The following is a 17932-nucleotide window of genomic DNA, read 5'->3' on the forward strand; positions in this document are numbered from 1 at the left end:
ATATCTGTTTTGTGATTGGCTGCCAGTGTGGGCCTTTACGTAAGAGAGAGTGCGGTGTTGGTAACTTGTTAATGTGTCGCTGATATACAGTGTTCAGTAGACAGGTCACAACAATGCTGTTCAGTAGGGTGAGTGCCTTTAAATTTACATTACATTTAGTGAAAAAATGTTAGATTTCATTAAAGTCCATTACGCTAAATTAGCCAATGTTCAGGTAACGTAAGGTAAAACATTGCTAGCATCACTGGCTAGTCCAACAAAAGCTTGACGTTCCTGTTTAGCTCTCGACTGAGCGTTTCGTAATGGGTTTGACACAAAATAGCACCAAAAATATAAATTTTAGTTAGGGAAGAATGACGTCATCTGAATACAAATACTGTTAATTCGTTTACAAAAAAAAAAAGAGATTATTTTCTAACCATTTCTTTTTTAACCCCTTTTTAAAAAAAAATTATTTTGCCGAATAATAATAATAGAAGCGAGTACTTCTAAACGTTACTTGACTTGACCATAATTATATTGCGAATAATTATTAGTGTCACATTTGTGACTGGGCTTCTGTATAAGGAATGTGAGGCGTTAGCATTGTGCTCAGTTTCCCTGAGAAGTGGTTTCGTGGACTCTACCTCTGTTTATTTCGGATTTGCAGTTCCAATTTGACATTTAAGTTGTCCCTCAGACCATTTGTCCTCTCTGTCCACAATCAGGACAGTATTATAGTATTATAACAAGGGGCACATGTCCTTGAGGAACTTGTTCTTGATACAAGGGCAACCTGGATCAGAAATAAGCTATACTGTAGAAGAAGAAATGCACTTTAATAATCCCCTTGGGGAAAGGATCTTTTTCACTCTTGCTATCTATTAAACATGCATATTTATATGTGTACAGGCCCCTGAAACAACACACACACACACACACACACACACACACACACACACACACACACACACACACACACACACACACACACACACACACACGAGGAGCCTTTAAGTGTGCAATTTATACTGTGGGAGGCAGTAATGGCTGAAAGATTAAATTGTAATGCATTATCATTCAAACTGTCATAGAAACTGTCTGCAGACACCCTGTTGAAGGTTAACTTCAGCTTTGTTAAATGTCTTTCCTAGAAACAGAGATGTTGTGCCCTTATTATAGGTGTGTAGGTAAAAAAAAAATTCTAGAATCAATACATACATTATGAAGCAATAATCAAGAAAGTTATTACTATACAAATGACTATGAACGTACATAACCCTGGCAAACTTTGATCAGACGTACTGTTACACTCCAGACAGGTGTGACTATTTAAGCTGTGTTTTGTGATGCTCATGATAGGTAACAATAGCAGAAGAATATCTTTTTCAGGATCGAAAGAGAATGCCTTTCTTTGGAGTGACTGACGGTGTGTATTTATAAACTAATCACTTGTGTTGTTCTTATCTCTTCTCTCCACACACAGGTGCTCAAAGCCAGTGTGCGCTCTGGGATCCGTTTGCAGAGTTCTAGTACCGCTGCAGCCAGCGCAGCATCACACAGCAGCCAGTCGCCATCCTTCGGCTACTCGTTTGGTAAATAGCATATCTGTGATGATGAATGTGTTGAAACACCAGTCCTGTGGCTACATGTGTGCAAATCACTGTAAATTATGGGAGTCAATAGTTTATAGATTTAATTCTGTATAAAAATATTCCAAATGTGAAGTCAGACTAATTTACCTGAGTATCTTCTAAAGTCTGGCAAGGGTAAAGTCCTCCATTTATCTTTACTTAACATTCTTTTCCTTGAGAAGATTTTTTAGAAAGATTTGGGAAGGACCAACACGATTCTGGATTGGATTTTGAGAACCTTTAGGATTCAGCTGTACACAGAACAGGACCTGAGTTCACCTCACATTTGTCCTTGTTTCTTTGACTCGCAGAGCTGACTGAACAACAAAAGGAGTTCCAACAGCTGGCAAGGAAGTTTTCAAGAGAAGAGATCGTTCCTGCTGCCCCCGCATTCGACAAGAGTGGGGAAGTAAGTATAACTCAAAATTTTCGATATACATATACAGTATACGCTGCATAACAAAATTTATTATTATTTTTTGCTATTTCTGTCTGACAGTATTTCCTGTCTGCCATTTTCCCAGCACTGATATTTCTGACTTTTCAGGTTGAGCAACAAAAGATGTTACCTGTCAAAGCAAAATTAAAATTAAGTTCTGATAATATCACTGGTATTAAAACAATGACAAAGAAACAAGCAAGGAGACAGACTTTGACATGTACATTTTTGTCTGACTGTAGTTGAAAGGACATTATTTCTATTCATTCTATTTAATTATTTCTAACACTTAAATGTCTGTCATTTTTCAGTATCCTCTTCCCATCATCAAGAAAGCATGGGAGCTTGGTCTGATGAACAGTCACATCCCACAAGATTATGGTACGTCATTTTCTTCTTTGATCACACACACTTACACATACACGCACATGCTGCATCATATCAGAGGAAACTTACCCTTTTTATACCGTCCTCCACGTCTTTTTCATGCCGCTGTTGTGTCCTTTGGACCCCATGAGATCATTGAGCTCCTCCGTTATGCAAATGTTTTCGTCACCTGAACAGCGGTGCAGTGTCTGTGGTGTCTTCGCTCCTGTCACACGCAATCGAGGAAAAATCAAAAGCACGAACTATACATGACACTTGGAGATTTAACACTTGGTGATTTAACACACACAACTGTGTTGCTGGACACACTCACGTTTATGATCTCTTCTGTCTTTTCCTTTTACATTATTTTTGTGGCTTTATGGAGGAATTGTTTAATGAAGTAGCTGGCTATGGTTGTATAGCCAGCAATGAATATTTCGTCAATAAAGAAATATTAATTTTTCTACAATGTCTGATATTTTGTGCACTCACTTTCCGTCTTGCGTTTTTTTGATTTCACCATTTTTGGTCATTTCCTGCAACATTTTTCATTAATTAATTTAGAGGCAAAGTTTATTATGGGCAAGTAATGAATCACTGACACAATGAAACACTAATTACAAACATTACAAATTATGTATAATTTGTAACGTGTGCTTTTATACACTGCAATATATGTAAATATAATGTGTGTTGTTTGATTATTTTTGTGTTGTTGTCGGGCAGCTCTGCTATCTTTCATTTGAAAGCCCAATGAGAGCCGCTGTCATGTGAATGTGTTTTCTTCTATTAAGGTGGAATGGGTTTGACCATTTTTGACAACTGTCTCATCACGGAGGAGTTGGCTTACGGCTGCACGGGGGTACAGACGGCCATCGAGGCGAACTCTCTGGGAGTAAGTGCTTACCTCTCAACCACATTAACCCTTTCCTCTTGTCGTATCATCGGGGGCCAGTGAGCTTTCGGCCACTTTGCAACATGGTGCTTAAGAGCACTGCTGATACGGGAACACAGAAGTTTCTACCATCAACATTATGAGAAAGTTTCTCTTTTTTGGCTTCAAGACATTGATTTTCAGCAGTGGTTGTAGCTCAGGTAGAATCAATTGTCATTGTGTTTTCCCACACAGCAAATGCCTGTTATTTTGGCTGGCAGCGATGAACAGAAGAGGAAATACCTGGGGAGGATGACCGAGGAGCCTCTCATGTGTGTGAGTATTAACGCAGTGGACTGAGACAGTGCTGGTAACAGTGACAGTGATTCTCGTCCATCGGTTCAGATTGAGTCTGACCCTCCTGCTGTCTCCTTCAGGCTTACTGCGTCACCGAGCCAGGCGCCGGCTCTGACGTCGCTGGAATCAAGACCCGCGCTGTGAAGATGGGCGATGAGTATGTCGTTAATGGGCAGAAGATGTGGATCACCAATGGTGGGAAAGCTAACTGGTGAGATATATGCTCCATTTGTAGTTTCACAGGTGTTTTATGGCATACCTGGGACATGTACAGTATGTGTGTATGTACTTTAGGGCTCTTAAATGTAGTTTTTCGAATAGGGGACCACAAACGCTTGTGTGCCCTGAAGGCTGCAGCATGTTGATCTACCTTTCCTGTTTCCAGGTACTTCCTTCTAGCGCGTACAAACCCCGATCCTAAATGTCCAGCCGGCAAAGCGTTTACAGGCTTCATTGTGGACGCTGACACTCCAGGGGTTCAACCAGGGAGGAAGGTAAAAGAAGGCTGAATTTCTGTTTTCTGTATTTCAGTAGAGAGAAAGAAATGTTGCTTTCAAAGAAGCTGCTCCACACACAGTTACCGAGCGCACCTGAATATAAGCGCATACAACTACATGGAAAAAAAATGTGTGTTCACATTTATTATTTGATGATTGTAATTTTTGTTTGCATGACAACAATCAGATTGTGTGACGTGTCCTGGTGTTTGTTTGATGCGTGCAGGAGCTGAACATGGGCCAGAGGTGCTCTGACACCAGAGGCATCACCTTTGAAGATGTGAGGATCCCGAAGGAGAACGTGTTGATCGCAGAGGGAGCCGGGTTCAAGATCGCCATGGGTGCCTTCGACAACACAAGGCCACCTGTAAGCAGCTGAATGTCTAGAATACCAACAGTGAATGTTTCTGGTAACCATAGAGATGATCCACTAATGGGGCACAGGTGACGGTTTAAACATTTTATTTTAATGTGTAATGTAGAACAAATAATATTGTGATATTCAAGTGGATCAATATTTTCTTACATCTCCAAGCCTCAAAAACTCCTTTTCTCATTTAGAAACAAAACGATTTTTTATTCAATTTGAATTTATTTTTATTACAGACAGATCATACATTTTAAAGTGTGTGTCAATATTAGATCATGAGATTTTGAGAAAAGCTGGCATTTCTGTCATAAATACTCTTTTGTCCATACACATTCCAAACAGATTACACTTTCATAAAAAACCTGATTATAACAGAAAACTAAATACAGAACACCAAATACTACTATTAACAAAGTACACATTCAGAATTGTTAAAAGAAATAAAAAATATCTTCATTTCCCTGAGGCAGTTTTCTCAAGGGATTAATGAAGACTATCTGAACTAGAAATAACAGCTCAATTGCCGGTAATTTCGAACATGCAGCGTCCTCTGGTGGCCAGGTAGAAGGTTGACATGTTTTTAGTTTTTAGTTGTTGTTTTTTTCATGACAAAACACTTAACCACCTCAGCAAGAGTCAAGAATGCTTGTATGGATTTGTAAAGACATGAAAGTCACTGTTCCACATGCTAACAAGATTCCAATGGATTCATATTTAAGAGGACTGAAGATTTGTGTTTGAAAAAGACTTTCAAAGATCTACTTAATGTAATGCAGGTGGCAGCAGGAGCAACAGGCCTGGCTCAGAGGGCACTGGATGAAGCTACCAATTATGCACTGGAGAGGAAGACTTTTGGCAAAGTGATTGCTGAGGTTGGTGCCTACTTTTTTTATCTTCAGCAACAGGGACGCCTGTAGATTGTAGTCATTTATTTTAGAATGTTATTAAATGCAAATAATCAGGTACTTACATGAAATGTCAAACAGCTAAATCGACCTCCTTTCTCTCTCCTCCCGCTTCTCAGCACCAGGCTATAGCCTTCCTTCTGGCTGAGATGACAATGAAGGTGGAGCTGGCCCGGATGGCATACCAGCGCTCTGCCTGGGAGGTGGATCAGGGACGCAGAAACACCTTCTATGCCTCCATCGCCAAGGCCTTCGCCGGCGACATCGCGAATCAGGTGGCTTCTGATGCGGTGCAGGTCTTTGGAGGCAATGGCTTCAACAGTGACTACCCAGTAGAGAAGCTGATGAGGGATGCCAAGATCTACCAGGTGAGTGACAACGCACACCTACTCACCGTTAGCGGCGCTGCTTGACAAAACCTAATTTTGTGACTCTTTTTGCAGATCTACGAGGGCACGGCTCAGATCCAGAGACTCATTATTGCCAGAGAACATCTGCAAAGATTCAAGAAATGAGTGCCTGGCTTGAGACTTCACTTACGTGGTGTTTTAAAAGGCTCTAGCCGTAAATGTTTCTCCTTCATAATCAGTTGTTTCATCCTGCTTTGCTCTTTCATAGTTGGCAAACAGGTGGTCATGGTTCAAGACCTCAGACTCCATTATTTGAATGTAAACTCTCAGTTCTTCTTTCAAGACCACAAGTCCAGACAGATAAAATGGAGTAATTTACATTCACTGTTTGTGAATTAAAATCTCACATATTTTGCTGTTAATAATTACAGTTGAATGTTTTGAAGTTTATTTTAGTGTTCACATCTGCAGCCTGTTTTTAAGTTCTATCAATGTTGATATGAATACACAACGTTAAAGGCGTTGATACTTCAGACGATGTTAAAACCCACAGCCAGCCCCTTTCCGGATTTTTGAATGGTTTTCCAGAACCAAGCATTATTTCGTAATTGGATGAGCTGAGCCAGGATTGAGGCTCTACAGGATGGGTATTAGAGTAGCTTGAAACAAAGTCCACTGCTTTTCAGTAATTTAGATATGATGTTAAAGACGGGACGTTAGGAAGTAACCGTTTATTCAGCATTAACCAGGCTTGGGTTTATTTTTTTGTAATTTTATCTGTGCAATACTACCAAAACATCCAACAAGGAGCAACTATATTGTCAACAGAAAATAAAGTTAATAGGCAGTCTGTGATTTGGTTGCAACAGAAAAACGTGTGATTTATTCGTCTATGGGAGAAGGCTTTCTTTTCTGAAGCTCATTTGCAAATTACTACATAATAAATTATTCTGTTCAGTCCAGAACTGGTGGGTTTTTTTTGTTTGTTTGTGGAATTTCATAGAAATATTGTCTGTTTTGCCTTGAAATTTAATAAATGCAACCTTTAAAAGGTTGGGAAGATTAGTGTGTGTATGTGTGTGTGTGTGTGTTCAGAGATGGAGGAGTGGGGGGGTTGAGTAATTTAAAAAAATAGCTTTTAGCTTCGTGCTAGACCCAATGAGCCTGCATTTCAATCGGTTTAATATCACTAACACAACGTTAAAAACACATGAAACATTTAATTTTTTCTGTGCCAACCCTATTTTTCATTATCAAATAATTTTTATTTTTTTAAATATCACCACTGTTGAACTATTGGCATTTTCATGCACATCCATCTTTAGACGTGACAACGCGAACAGACGTGGAGCGTCCAGACACGACAGGATGCAGTACACCATCCGAGACTACAGATGGCGCTATCACAGAAAAAAAACACACAAGCCGCTTAAAGGTACCAAAGAAGAAACGGCGGAAGTGGACGAAAAAATATACAACGAAGAAGAACTCTGATGATGCTATAACTAGCAGAATGGTAATCCATGAAACTTTTTGATTATTCCATTTAATCAGTATTTTTTTCTGACAAAAAATGATTGGACATGTCCACGTAGCTCTACTGCGTGTAAATCTAGTCCTTTTTCTCCGGTAATCCGTGAAAACATCCAGACAAACGGGACTCAGTGTAGCTAGCATCAGTGTTAGCAGTCGGGTCGGATGGAATGAAGTGTAAACTTGTCTCCTGTTATAAATGTTTATTGAGACAAACGTGTTGCTCAGTGATACTTATTAGGGTCACGCTGTTGGAACAAGTGCAGTGAAATGTGTGGCCCTTCATTATCCTTGTGTTGACCCCCAGGGGACCCAAGTGAAGGATGTGATCATCAAGCCTGACGCGCCCGACACGCTGCTGCTGGACAAACATGCGGATTATATCGCTGCCTACGGCTCCAGGAAGGACGACTATGTGAGTGGAGCCGCTGCCATGGACTCTAATGTTTGTAGTGCTGAGCTGCACATGTCTGGGTTATGCTACATTATGGGCTAGATTTAATAAAACATGTAGATTTCCCCAATTTGTGGATAAAGTTAACTGTCAGAGCTGTCAGAGTTGGAGCTCTCTGGAGTGGAGACGAGTGAAATCTCTTTTCATCCAGAGTACAGCAGAGGACAAAACACTCAAAACAATTCATCTATCCCTTATTTTGTTCTCCTCTTCATAGAAAAAAAGTTTATGTCATAGAAAAACCAAAAAAACTGAATTGAATACAATAACATTGTTTTATTTGTGTTAAAGTCTGAGCATTTGAAAGTTCCTGTATTTCATTTTTAGTTCACATTTCGCACTATTTGGTGGAGGTTCCCACATTCATCCAATTGTATTTCACATTATGGAGAAAAGAAGTCTACATTTTATGTAAACAGAAAAGGTTTTTATTTTTAATAACAGTGATTGTACCATATTTCACAAACTGATCTTTGCTCATTTTATAAAGTTCAGGAATTTTTTTAAACAATATTTTATAAACTAATTCTAAAAATAACATCCATAAATCTTGTCCATCAACATGTATTCTCTTAATGAATCAACAAAAATGAATCCTTCTCTGTTGGTTTATCAGTTCTGTTCTGCTGTTGTCTTTTAGGAGTACACGCTGTCTGAATACCTGAGGATGAGCGGCATCTACTGGGGGCTCACGGTGATGGACCTGATGGAGCAGCTGTCACGGATGAACCAGCAGGAGGTCATAGAGTTCATCAAAGCCTGCCAGCACGAGTGTGGAGGCATCAGCGCCAGCATCGGACACGACCCACACCTGCTCTACACCCTCAGCGCCGTCCAGGTGACAGTAGCGTAGATTGAAACAGACCCACATGTGTGAAGTCATCAGTAACAGACGGGTTATTCCTGTGTTGATCATTTGTAATGCCTGCCTGTGGGTCAGAGTATAGATTTGAATTTGCTTTTAGAGTCCTGAGGAGGATTTGATGTCTGTGTGTTCTGATGGTATGATAGGAAATTCTTCTGTAATGTCAGACAGAAGCAAAAACACTGGCTAATGTCATTCGATTTTGTGTTTGTGCCTCTATTGAGCTACATTGTAATATTGGCCTGTTGGCTAATTGTTAAGAAATACGCTTACCAGACATTGTTGATTTAATGGCTTCAATTTTTGATGAACACAATTATGAATTAAGCTCTAACGAATCCACGTAACTTTGATAGTAGAACAAGATTTATTGCTCTCACCTTGTCATATTTATTCATTTTATGCTGCAAAATGTTTCCTTGTTTCCAAATGTTTTGTTTTTTTCAGTTGTGTTCTATCATTCCTATCATTAATGGCTGTATTCCTGTGTTTTCTCACGTGTTCCTCAGATCCTGTGCTTGTATGACGATGTGGACGCCATCGATGTGGACAGAGTTGTTTCCTACATTAAAGGCCTGCAGCAGGAGGATGGATCGTTTGCAGGGGACAAATGGGGTGAGCAGGACGAGTGCTGACACATTTGAACAAATACATGAGTAACTGTCATTCAAGGAAGGTAGCTAAAATTTTACAATCTGTTTGAACTAGATTTTGTTCAAATATTAAAGTTATCTGTATTTCTTTAATGAAACATACTAATTTTACAGTTCTTTGTCATTACAGGAGAAATAGACACTAGATTTTCATTTTGTGCGGTTGCTACACTTGCATTACTGGTATGTACATGTACTCTTCTTCTTCAGTACCTTCCTCCACTCTGTTTTGTAACTCTTCATGATTAATGATGTAAAATTTGAAGATGAACATCTGTCGTCTCCTATCAAGGGCAAGATGGACGCAATAAATGTCGACAAAGCTGTAGAATTCGTCTTGTCCTGCATGAACTTTGACGGAGGTTTTGGCTGCAGACCCGGTTCAGAGTCTCACGCTGGTCAGGTGAGTCCGTTAATGAGACAAAATCATTTCAGACAAGGTTTAAGACAGGTCTGTGAAGCCAGCTTTTTTTTGTTGCCCCAGATTTACTGCTGCACGGGCTTCCTGTCTCTGACCGGCCAGCTGCACCAGGTGAACGCTGACCTGCTGGGCTGGTGGCTCTGTGAGCGACAGCTGCCCTCTGGGGGCCTCAACGGACGGCCGGAGAAGGTCGGTTTCTTTCCAGACTGGTTCCAAAACGAGCCACATTTCCACTACGTAGTTTAGACATGAATCGACTAGGACTGTCCTTGATGTGGGTTAGTTTTCTGCCATTATGGGATAGTACCACCTTTAGTTTTAGCTTTAATAATTAAGAGCTACAGAATCCATCGGCTGTGAGGTTTTTTTGATAAGGTCGTGCTAAACTGGTTGATGTAGATGTATTTGTGACATTTACTTGCCTCTTTTGTCTCACGTAGCTTCCAGATGTTTGCTACTCGTGGTGGGTTTTGGCGTCGTTGAAAATCATCGGTAAGATCCACTGGATCGACAAAGCCAAACTACGAGCGTTCATCCTGGCCTGTCAAGATGAGGAGACCGGAGGATTTGCTGACAGACCGGGAGACATGGTGAGCCAACGAACTAAAGCAGCTCCCTGCGTGCTCCTCATCTCCATTGTCACTTTATCTGGCTCTATGTAGATGCATGCATGGAGGTGTTCTTACAGTAGGAACACAGGAATTCTGAAGTTCTTGAAATGTGTGGTCAAGAATAGAATAGAACCTCAGATGTCGGTGGAATATCTCTGTGGATCTCATCGATCCTCCCACTCCCTCTCTTCTCTGCAGGTGGATCCTTTCCACACTCTGTTCGGGGTGGCGGGCCTCTCTCTGCTGGGAGACGAGCAGGTCAAACCGGTGAACCCCGTCCTGTGCATGCCGGAGGACGTCCTGCAGAGGATCCACCTGCGCCCAGAACTTCTCAGCTAGCCCTCCCCCCCGACGCTCAGCCACACCCTCGGCCTCCACAGCTGGATTATGGGAGCACCAGGAGGATCACACGCACATTTCAAGCGCAGGCTTTGGTTTCCGCTCACAAGAGTCAACGAGAGTTCAGGCTTCGCTCCTCTGAGCCGATCTTTCAATTTAACTCACTTCTGTTTGTGTCGGTGCTACAGAACATCTCGGCAAAGAGGTTTGAAGTGGAAGCGTTAATATTTAAACCTAGAAGTCATCAACATTCCGTCAACACATGTCACTGTAAGTAAGGGAACTCTGAAAGGTGCTCTGTAGAGGTGCTCTGAAAAGATTTGCACATTTAAGCGCGCAGCAGAAGAATTAAAAGCGAAACAGTCACGATCCAGTTTGGTCTGTTTGCATTCAGTCATTTGTTCTGTCGACACGACCATTTTATTTTTGTGTGTTCTGCACTTTTCACACCTCCGGCTGACATAAAGTAAAAGTTAATTCAGTCAGACTTTTAAGTGTTCTGCGTGAGACAGGAGACAGGAGGATGTTAAGAATTCCAGCGTCGTCTGTGATGTCTTTAAGGTCTGATCCACCGTCTCTGCTCCACCATTTATTTAAATCCCTCTGACTCAGTCCAGCTTCGTTCTTCAGCTTTGGACTGAATCACTGTGACGTCTTGAAAAATATCTAGTCTTATATTTTTATGGTTCTCAATTTTTTTTTTTCATAATAAATTTGGTTTTCTGTCAAGTGGAGCCCATCGTGATCACATTTCACTCTCCCTTAGTGATTCAAATTTTCTCTGCTGTTTAGCTGAACTCTCCAGCTTTGTCACAAATTAATTCCACGTCGAATCTCCTGGTTCTGATAAAGGAATTGATCTCAAACTAAAGCCTCTACTGGGATTAAGTCACAGTTCTCTCTTTGGATTATGATCCTTACTATTTAAATCTTAAAAACAACTCGAGATGCTAACTAACCCTTAAACCGGCCATCTTTGTTTTGTGTGGGCTGGTCTAATGCACATGTTGCGTATTTATGTGTGTACAGTATATATTATATAATTATCTCTGTGCTTATAATAAATCCTTCCTTATAGCTGAATTTAAACTGAAGCTTTTCTTTTAAATTTCCGCTCATCTGTACGTTCATCAAATCAACACGACGTCTGAGGACGACCTGAAGGGGTTTGGGTCAAACGTTCACATGGACCCGGGGATGATGTGGTGATTAGACACGTTTTTAACCCGAACCAACAAATAAAATAAAAATGCTAACTACAGCAAAAAGTCACATAGATGTTTTGTAGAAGATAAATATTACATTTTATCTTTAGCAATAATGTTAATATTTGAAGATTGGCTTCAGCCAAATAGAAATACAGTCACATTATTCACACTTAATGACTTGGTGATTGTTGTTGACATACCTGTATTACCTATAAAATGTGTCTAAATTATGGATTATGGCTTCATTTGTAAAGAAAAAACCTTTAAAATAAAAAGTTTTCCTAGTTTTTTTTTTATGCAGTCCAGTGATGTCACTAAAGTTCATTTTTAACATTTTTGTAGCTGATTTTATTTTACAAATAAAACATTGACATCCATGCATTATTTCTCCTGTAGAGAGATCTGTGGTGTGAGTCGACGGCACTAGATGGCAGCCTGACCGTTCAGAACTCAAAAGGTACTGATGTGTTATTATGCAGATTATGGGCTGTCACTGATGTGACGGGGGTAAACATTTAATAGCAGGTTTAAGTCTCTGGAGTCACTGTCTCATAAAGTCGATGCAGCGAGATGGAATTCATGTGAACGTCAGTGAGTCACTGGAAAAACCTTCACACCGATCCATCCCAGAGGCTCCAGCACTGATCCAGCGTCACATCTGTTGTGTCATGGTGGAGGCAGGTTGTACCAATGTGAAGCTGGATCCTCCACCTGGGTAATTACAGACAGGCAATCCTTCATGTAATAAATGTAACCCCCGCCCCCCCCACAGCAAACGACCTGTGGAGAAGCTCCACCCGGATCCATCTGTGACTCCTGCTTTCAGAACGTGTCAGATTAATGATCACGACTCAGCAGGATGTGGATCATTAATTACTTCATCCCGATGAAGATGCTTCATTTTAATATGCATTTATGGATCAACACAGTTTGATATACAATAAATAGTGATGGTGCATGTGGCACAGGTTCGGGGCCCCTTTGTGGCCCCTTTGTGGCCCCTTTGTCCAGGTGTTCTTATCGCTGTTTGCATCTATTTATAGCAGTTTTATATCATTTAGTCACGTCTTTGCATCTTATTTACCCATTTATGACCATTTTATGTCCCTTTCTATTCAATTTGAACATTTTATATCCTTTTCTCTTCAATTTTCTTGTTGTTTTACTACATTTGTCGGATTATCTGTTTGTGATCATCTCTTTATACTCTTTCTGTTTTTGTAATTCCCCATTTTTTTGCTTTTGTTTTCTTTTGCTGCCTTTTTTTAACGTTGTTTACTTGTAGTAATTCTTCTCTTTAAGTCAGGTTTTCCTATCTTTTACAAAATGGTTGTGATCCATCGGCCGCGGGGCCTGAACCCGTTCACTATTCCACGCTAACAAGCAAAACAAAAGGCAAATCCGATTCCGGGGAAATGAGCCTCTGTCCCTCCTGGTCGGTCCTCTGCTCCTCTTCCTGTTTCATACATTTTGCATTTTGGACCTGCAAAAATCACAACGGACGCCCTGTGGCTTCTTTCTATTTGTTTGTCTGTTCATGTCATCGGTGGGGTGGGGGTGGGGGTGGGGGCCAGAGAGCAGTGGGGCCTTCGGTACACGGGCCCGAGACAAATTCTACTGCTTGTTAGGTGACTGAGAAACCCCCACCAGCTCTCATTAGTGAGGAAGAGAGAGACGATGAGAAGGACAGACGGTGAGAGAGAAAGAAAAAGAAAGTGTTGATGCAGACGGCGAGGAGAGGAAGCCGAGGGACAGACGGACGGATCACAGATCTCACCTCTCAGTCTGGTTGTTAGAAAAGAAGAGAGTCAACTTTCCCTCCCTCTCTCTTTTTTTCTTCTCAGTCCTGTCACCTTCTCATTATCTGTCTGCACCAAATCGCAGGGATTAGACCGGCCCCACGGGGCTTCGGCCAAATGCTGCTGAAGCCAAATGCGGCGCAGCAGACAATCACTCGATAAAACTTTAATTAAACCGCCGCGGTTGTATGTAAATGTAAAAGATGATTTATGAGATCCTGAAAAATGGAAATGTTATTAAAAGGTCCGCACCGTAAATTGGCGCTCAACTTCCTCGCCCAGCTGCTTGTTGTCAGAGAAACGCCTCCAAAGGTAAAGCGATGAGTGAGAGCTGCAGGGGTCTCAGGGGCCACATCAGTGGAGGTCATGTCAGGGTGATGACGCGGCTGTACTCTGATCCAGTAGGTCATTAAGCAGCCAATAACCTCCCCCCAGCCCCCCACCTGGGACACCTACTGTGTTCATTATCAGACATTTATGCAAATAAACGTGAACACACACTTTTGGCACACATGAAATCCATTAAAATATATGTATGACATCATCTTCATATCGACGCTGTGTCGCGTCTCTCCTTCATCATTGTCATCATCATCATACTGTGACCTTATATACCGTTTATTACCATCCTAAAAACAGATTTAATCTCACAGACCCAGATTAGGACCTGGACCTGGAAATGCATATTGAACAGCATCAGTTCTCCATGCCGCTATATATTTAGTTACAGAAAATGAAAGGCTTGTAAGTGCATATTATAGTGTGGAAAATACTGCACATTTATTTCAGTTTATTCTTGCTTTTCAAGGCATGCTAAAATGTTTTTGTTGGCTCCATCTTGCACTATTAAAGACAAACAACACATTCCATCCTGCAGCTTGTGGACACACAGAAGAGAAAACTGCAGATTTCTCATATTTCATCCAGTAGACTTTCTGGATTATAGAGAAGAAGAAATTAGCGATATGGAAAAGTAGCCTAGATGCTTTCTGGAGATCCTAAAGTTAACAGATTCTTTATTTCTACCGGGTTTCATGAACTACCAGTAGTTTCTGTGTTAGTTTATGGATGATGAAACTAACCAGAAGATGATCCCAGGGCACAACATCCCCTTTGTTTTCAATTTAACTCTGATCCATATTATAAAAATATATTGATCTGCCGCTTTATCACAACTAAGTCTGTTCTATCCCACCACAATTTCTGACTAATAATTACCGGTAATAATGTTATTGGTTTTATTTCGGCAGCTGTTAAACATCCAATCAAAGAAACTTGACACAATACAGAAATGTATTCATTTAAATGTTCCACTTCCATTACTGGAAGTGGAAAAAATTATTCCACATTATGCCCACTTTAATTCCAGAATTCTGAAAATAAAACCCAAGAATTTAATCTGTGATGAAAAGTTTGAGGCAGATTTTTTTTATGCTCTTTTTAAAAAAGTATATTTTTATAGAGGAGTGTCAAAGAAAGTTGGAGATAACCCCAAAGGACGTATTGATCAGCCGAGAAGACCTGCTTCACACCTGGTGAGAGGTTTAATCAATGTTCTGACAGCTAATCAAACGTAGTGAGGCGGACCGGTGTCCTGTGGTTCTCAGCACGGGGGCTTGTGTGTGTGTGTGTGTGTGTGTGCAGAAAGTCATTACTGTCGTGTGGTGGTGGGGGAGTCCGATGATGGATTCTGACCCACCAAGCTCCTAAAGTTTCAAGAAGGGGGTGTCAAGTAACCATGTTAACCATCAGCCATGGGTGTAAGGAGGTGGAGATCAGAAGGGTGAACATGTGGGCAAATATGTTAATTATTAAAGCAATCGTTAAATAAAAGAACATGTAATCTAATCACTCTTTGAACAGAGGAACGTATAATCTAATCCCAACATAAATCCTTCCCACTACACCTACAGTATATAAAACCTCTTTCATGCAAATTTGAGTCATTTTTCTCTCTCTCTCTTTTTTTTTTAGTAAGGTTAATAAAAATAAGACAACACATTTTCAATTTTGCTCCTCTGCTTGGAGGATGTCAGCAGTCATGATGAGCAGCTGCTATCTCAGAATATTTGTTCTATCTGCTTTGGTGGAAGATAACCGCAAATAAATTCAGTGTTTTGAGCTCAGAATTACACAGCAGTGAACACCTTTCTAGTTTGGTTTTGTTTTTTTCATAGATGGAGGCAATTGATCAGTTCACTGAGGGCTGTGGTATAGCTGTTAAGGTGACAGAAACATTCCATTTATGTTATTTTGCATCACAACTAATAATTCTTTTCAATTTGTCTCGATAAAATATCAGAAATCGGTTATAAAGATCCGTCATGATTCCACATGACAGCTTCAGATGGTTAACGTGACAGAAACAGACACATTCCAGACCCACCAGTTCACCTGTGGAGCCCAGGAGATCCTGCTGTTCCTGCAGGCTTATTTAAAGACGAACCCTCAGAAGCATGGCTGCTGCATTGACACCCCCCCATGTGGGGCGGTGCAGTTGTACAGTTTGCTCATGTTAGAGCTCATCCTGTTCCATCTTTGAACCTAAAGTTGGTGCTTAACTCTCCACAGCAGAAACCATTCAGTCCTCTGAGTTGTTGATCCTCCACAGACTGTTTGACATGACAGTTTTACATTTGGAAGTGAAATTAATAAACTTTAAACCCCATAAATACAGGAGAAACTTTGCAAATTTAAAATGATAGTAGAGTAAGACTTCACTCCAGAGTTTCACCCCATTCCCTGGATTCCAAAACACATTTGAATATATATACAAAACAAAAACAATCACCAGGAATGGTCTTTTCTGGTGAGAATATTTCCATTTTATTTGCATGGAGGAAAATGACAAAAGCCCAGTCATTCATGTTACCAAGTCCGACCAGCTCCATGTGTACTTTCACAGCGGTGCCTGTGCTGGTCACCCAATCCACATTATATGGGTACATCTCTGTGTTGTAAATAAGATGTGAGCTTCAAATGTTCAAATGAATATTTACTCTCCTTCAGATGCAGAACTGAGACTTTTTTTAATCTATTTTTTTTCTTATCGGTCTCATATCTATTCTTTTTTTTTTTTTAACTGTATCTGCACTGAAGGACATCACCCAATTTTATTGTTGGATTTGACAATGACAATTTAAGTGATTCTTGATTCCGTGTTGTGCCAGAAGATAAAAAAAAAACTGAAAATGGGATGTTACTTATTTCAGTCTGCAAATAAGTAACATGTCATATTTGAGAAACTGTGTGTCACAGACTATGATCATCCTAATAACGTCCATATTTGTAGGGAATCTCAATATTGACAGGTTTTGCTTCACAACATCACACCTGAGTTGAAATATTTCAGTCTGAGTGAATATTCTTTAATTTTTGTGATGCCATTTATGTTTTCTTGCACCTTTACATCATTTTTTTGTGTGTAAATACTCCATGTTCAGTGTGAGCACAGTGTGCCAGATTATAGAAAATGCATGGATTATTTATTTATTTATTTTTGCAATTTCACATATAAAAAAAGTTTCTGCTGCTGGATTCATGTTAATAATTTATTTTTCAGCTCCTTTAATAATAAAACCTTTGAATAATGACTTCACATTGTGCCCTTCCAGTCCTGCTCATTTAGAAAACCAGTCAGGAAACCAGCGGTCACGTGACGCAGGCGGGGGGCGGGGCTCTGCGTCTGCGCTGGCCAATAGCGTCGCAGCGTCGCTCCTGGTCCCAGCAGCTCCATGGGAAAGAAGGAGAGGAGGCGAATAGCGGTACAGTCCGGCAATAATGGAGCCGACTCCCGTGCGTGATCCTCCCGCATCCGCGTCTCCGCGTTTAACGCGCACATGAATCAAAGTGTCCGCAAAACGCGCGGCGTGAACGCTTTTCCACGGGTGATCGAAAACACACACACACACACACGCACACACACACACAAGCGGGGCCCCACCATTGTCTGCGTGGGAATAAGGATGGCCTGGATGTGGAAGGTAAGTGGCGGTGTTCTCACTCACACACGGGGGGGAGAAAACACGCCGAGGAGCCGGATGACGTGGGTGTTCTTCCGTCTGTGTGCGTCTTAGAAAAGGACGTGGGATAATAAACACGGGGGGGGGGGGGGGCGTGGGGTCGATGATGCTGCGCGGGGAGGGGGAGAGCAGCCTCCTCCGGTTCTGGTTCTGGTTCTGTTCATCTGTTGTTTTTGGGGATGGACGTGAAGGGAGATCCGGGCCCTGGTCGTGTGTGTGTGTGTGTGTGTGTGTGTGTGTGTGTGTGTGTGTG

At 41.0% G+C, this 17932-nt stretch overlaps 3 protein-coding genes across 4 annotated transcripts in view; all 3 read left to right on the plus strand.

Annotated features, from left to right (window-relative positions):
- The first annotated feature begins 3 nt into the window (after positions 1-3).
- acadm (acyl-CoA dehydrogenase medium chain) lies at positions 4-6839 on the plus strand. Its single transcript, XM_068340396.1, has 12 exons — positions 4-128; positions 1466-1574; positions 1925-2022; positions 2364-2433; positions 3216-3316; positions 3551-3631; positions 3733-3863; positions 4038-4146; positions 4376-4516; positions 5296-5391; positions 5544-5792; positions 5868-6839. Exons 1-12 carry the CDS (start codon positions 114-116, stop codon positions 5937-5939), a joined length of 1272 nt encoding a protein of 423 aa, XP_068196497.1. The 5' UTR covers positions 4-113; the 3' UTR covers positions 5940-6839.
- A 391-nt stretch (positions 6840-7230) lies between these two features.
- On the plus strand, positions 7231-12112 carry rabggtb (Rab geranylgeranyltransferase subunit beta). The gene is made up of 9 exons (XM_068340704.1): positions 7231-7290; positions 7615-7722; positions 8402-8599; positions 9136-9241; positions 9410-9462; positions 9572-9682; positions 9764-9889; positions 10141-10290; positions 10510-12112. The coding sequence occupies exons 1-9, from the start codon at positions 7288-7290 to the stop codon at positions 10648-10650; spliced, it is 996 nt and encodes a 331-aa protein (XP_068196805.1). The 5' UTR covers positions 7231-7287; the 3' UTR covers positions 10651-12112.
- A 5221-nt stretch (positions 12113-17333) lies between these two features.
- The window catches only part of st6galnac3 (ST6 (alpha-N-acetyl-neuraminyl-2,3-beta-galactosyl-1,3)-N-acetylgalactosaminide alpha-2,6-sialyltransferase 3), a 46372-nt gene continuing 45773 nt past the window's right edge, over positions 17334-17932 (plus strand). For both annotated transcript variants that reach the window (XR_011038838.1, XM_068340815.1), the window contains exon 1: positions 17334-17640. Coding sequence is in view for 1 of the 2 variants with exons in the window: in XM_068340815.1 (XP_068196916.1) it covers positions 17497-17640 (144 nt within the window). In the remaining variant the exon portion in view is untranslated. The remainder of the gene's footprint in view (positions 17641-17932) is intronic.

This window comes from Antennarius striatus, chromosome 18, assembly GCF_040054535.1.
Source record: "Antennarius striatus isolate MH-2024 chromosome 18, ASM4005453v1, whole genome shotgun sequence".
In the NCBI taxonomy this organism is placed as follows: Eukaryota; Metazoa; Chordata; class Actinopteri; order Lophiiformes; family Antennariidae; genus Antennarius; species Antennarius striatus.

Coding starts and splice junctions, on each gene's coding strand:
- acadm (XM_068340396.1), top strand. Junction 2,434..3,215: donor TCACATCCCACAAGATTATG/GTACGTCATTTT, acceptor TCTTCTATTAAG/GTGGAATGGGTTTGACCATT. Junction 3,864..4,037: donor AATGGTGGGAAAGCTAACTG/GTGAGATATATG, acceptor TCCTGTTTCCAG/GTACTTCCTTCTAGCGCGTA.
- rabggtb (XM_068340704.1), top strand. Junction 9,242..9,409: donor GTTTGCAGGGGACAAATGGG/GTGAGCAGGACG, acceptor TTGTCATTACAG/GAGAAATAGACACTAGATTT. Junction 9,683..9,763: donor CAGAGTCTCACGCTGGTCAG/GTGAGTCCGTTA, acceptor TTGTTGCCCCAG/ATTTACTGCTGCACGGGCTT.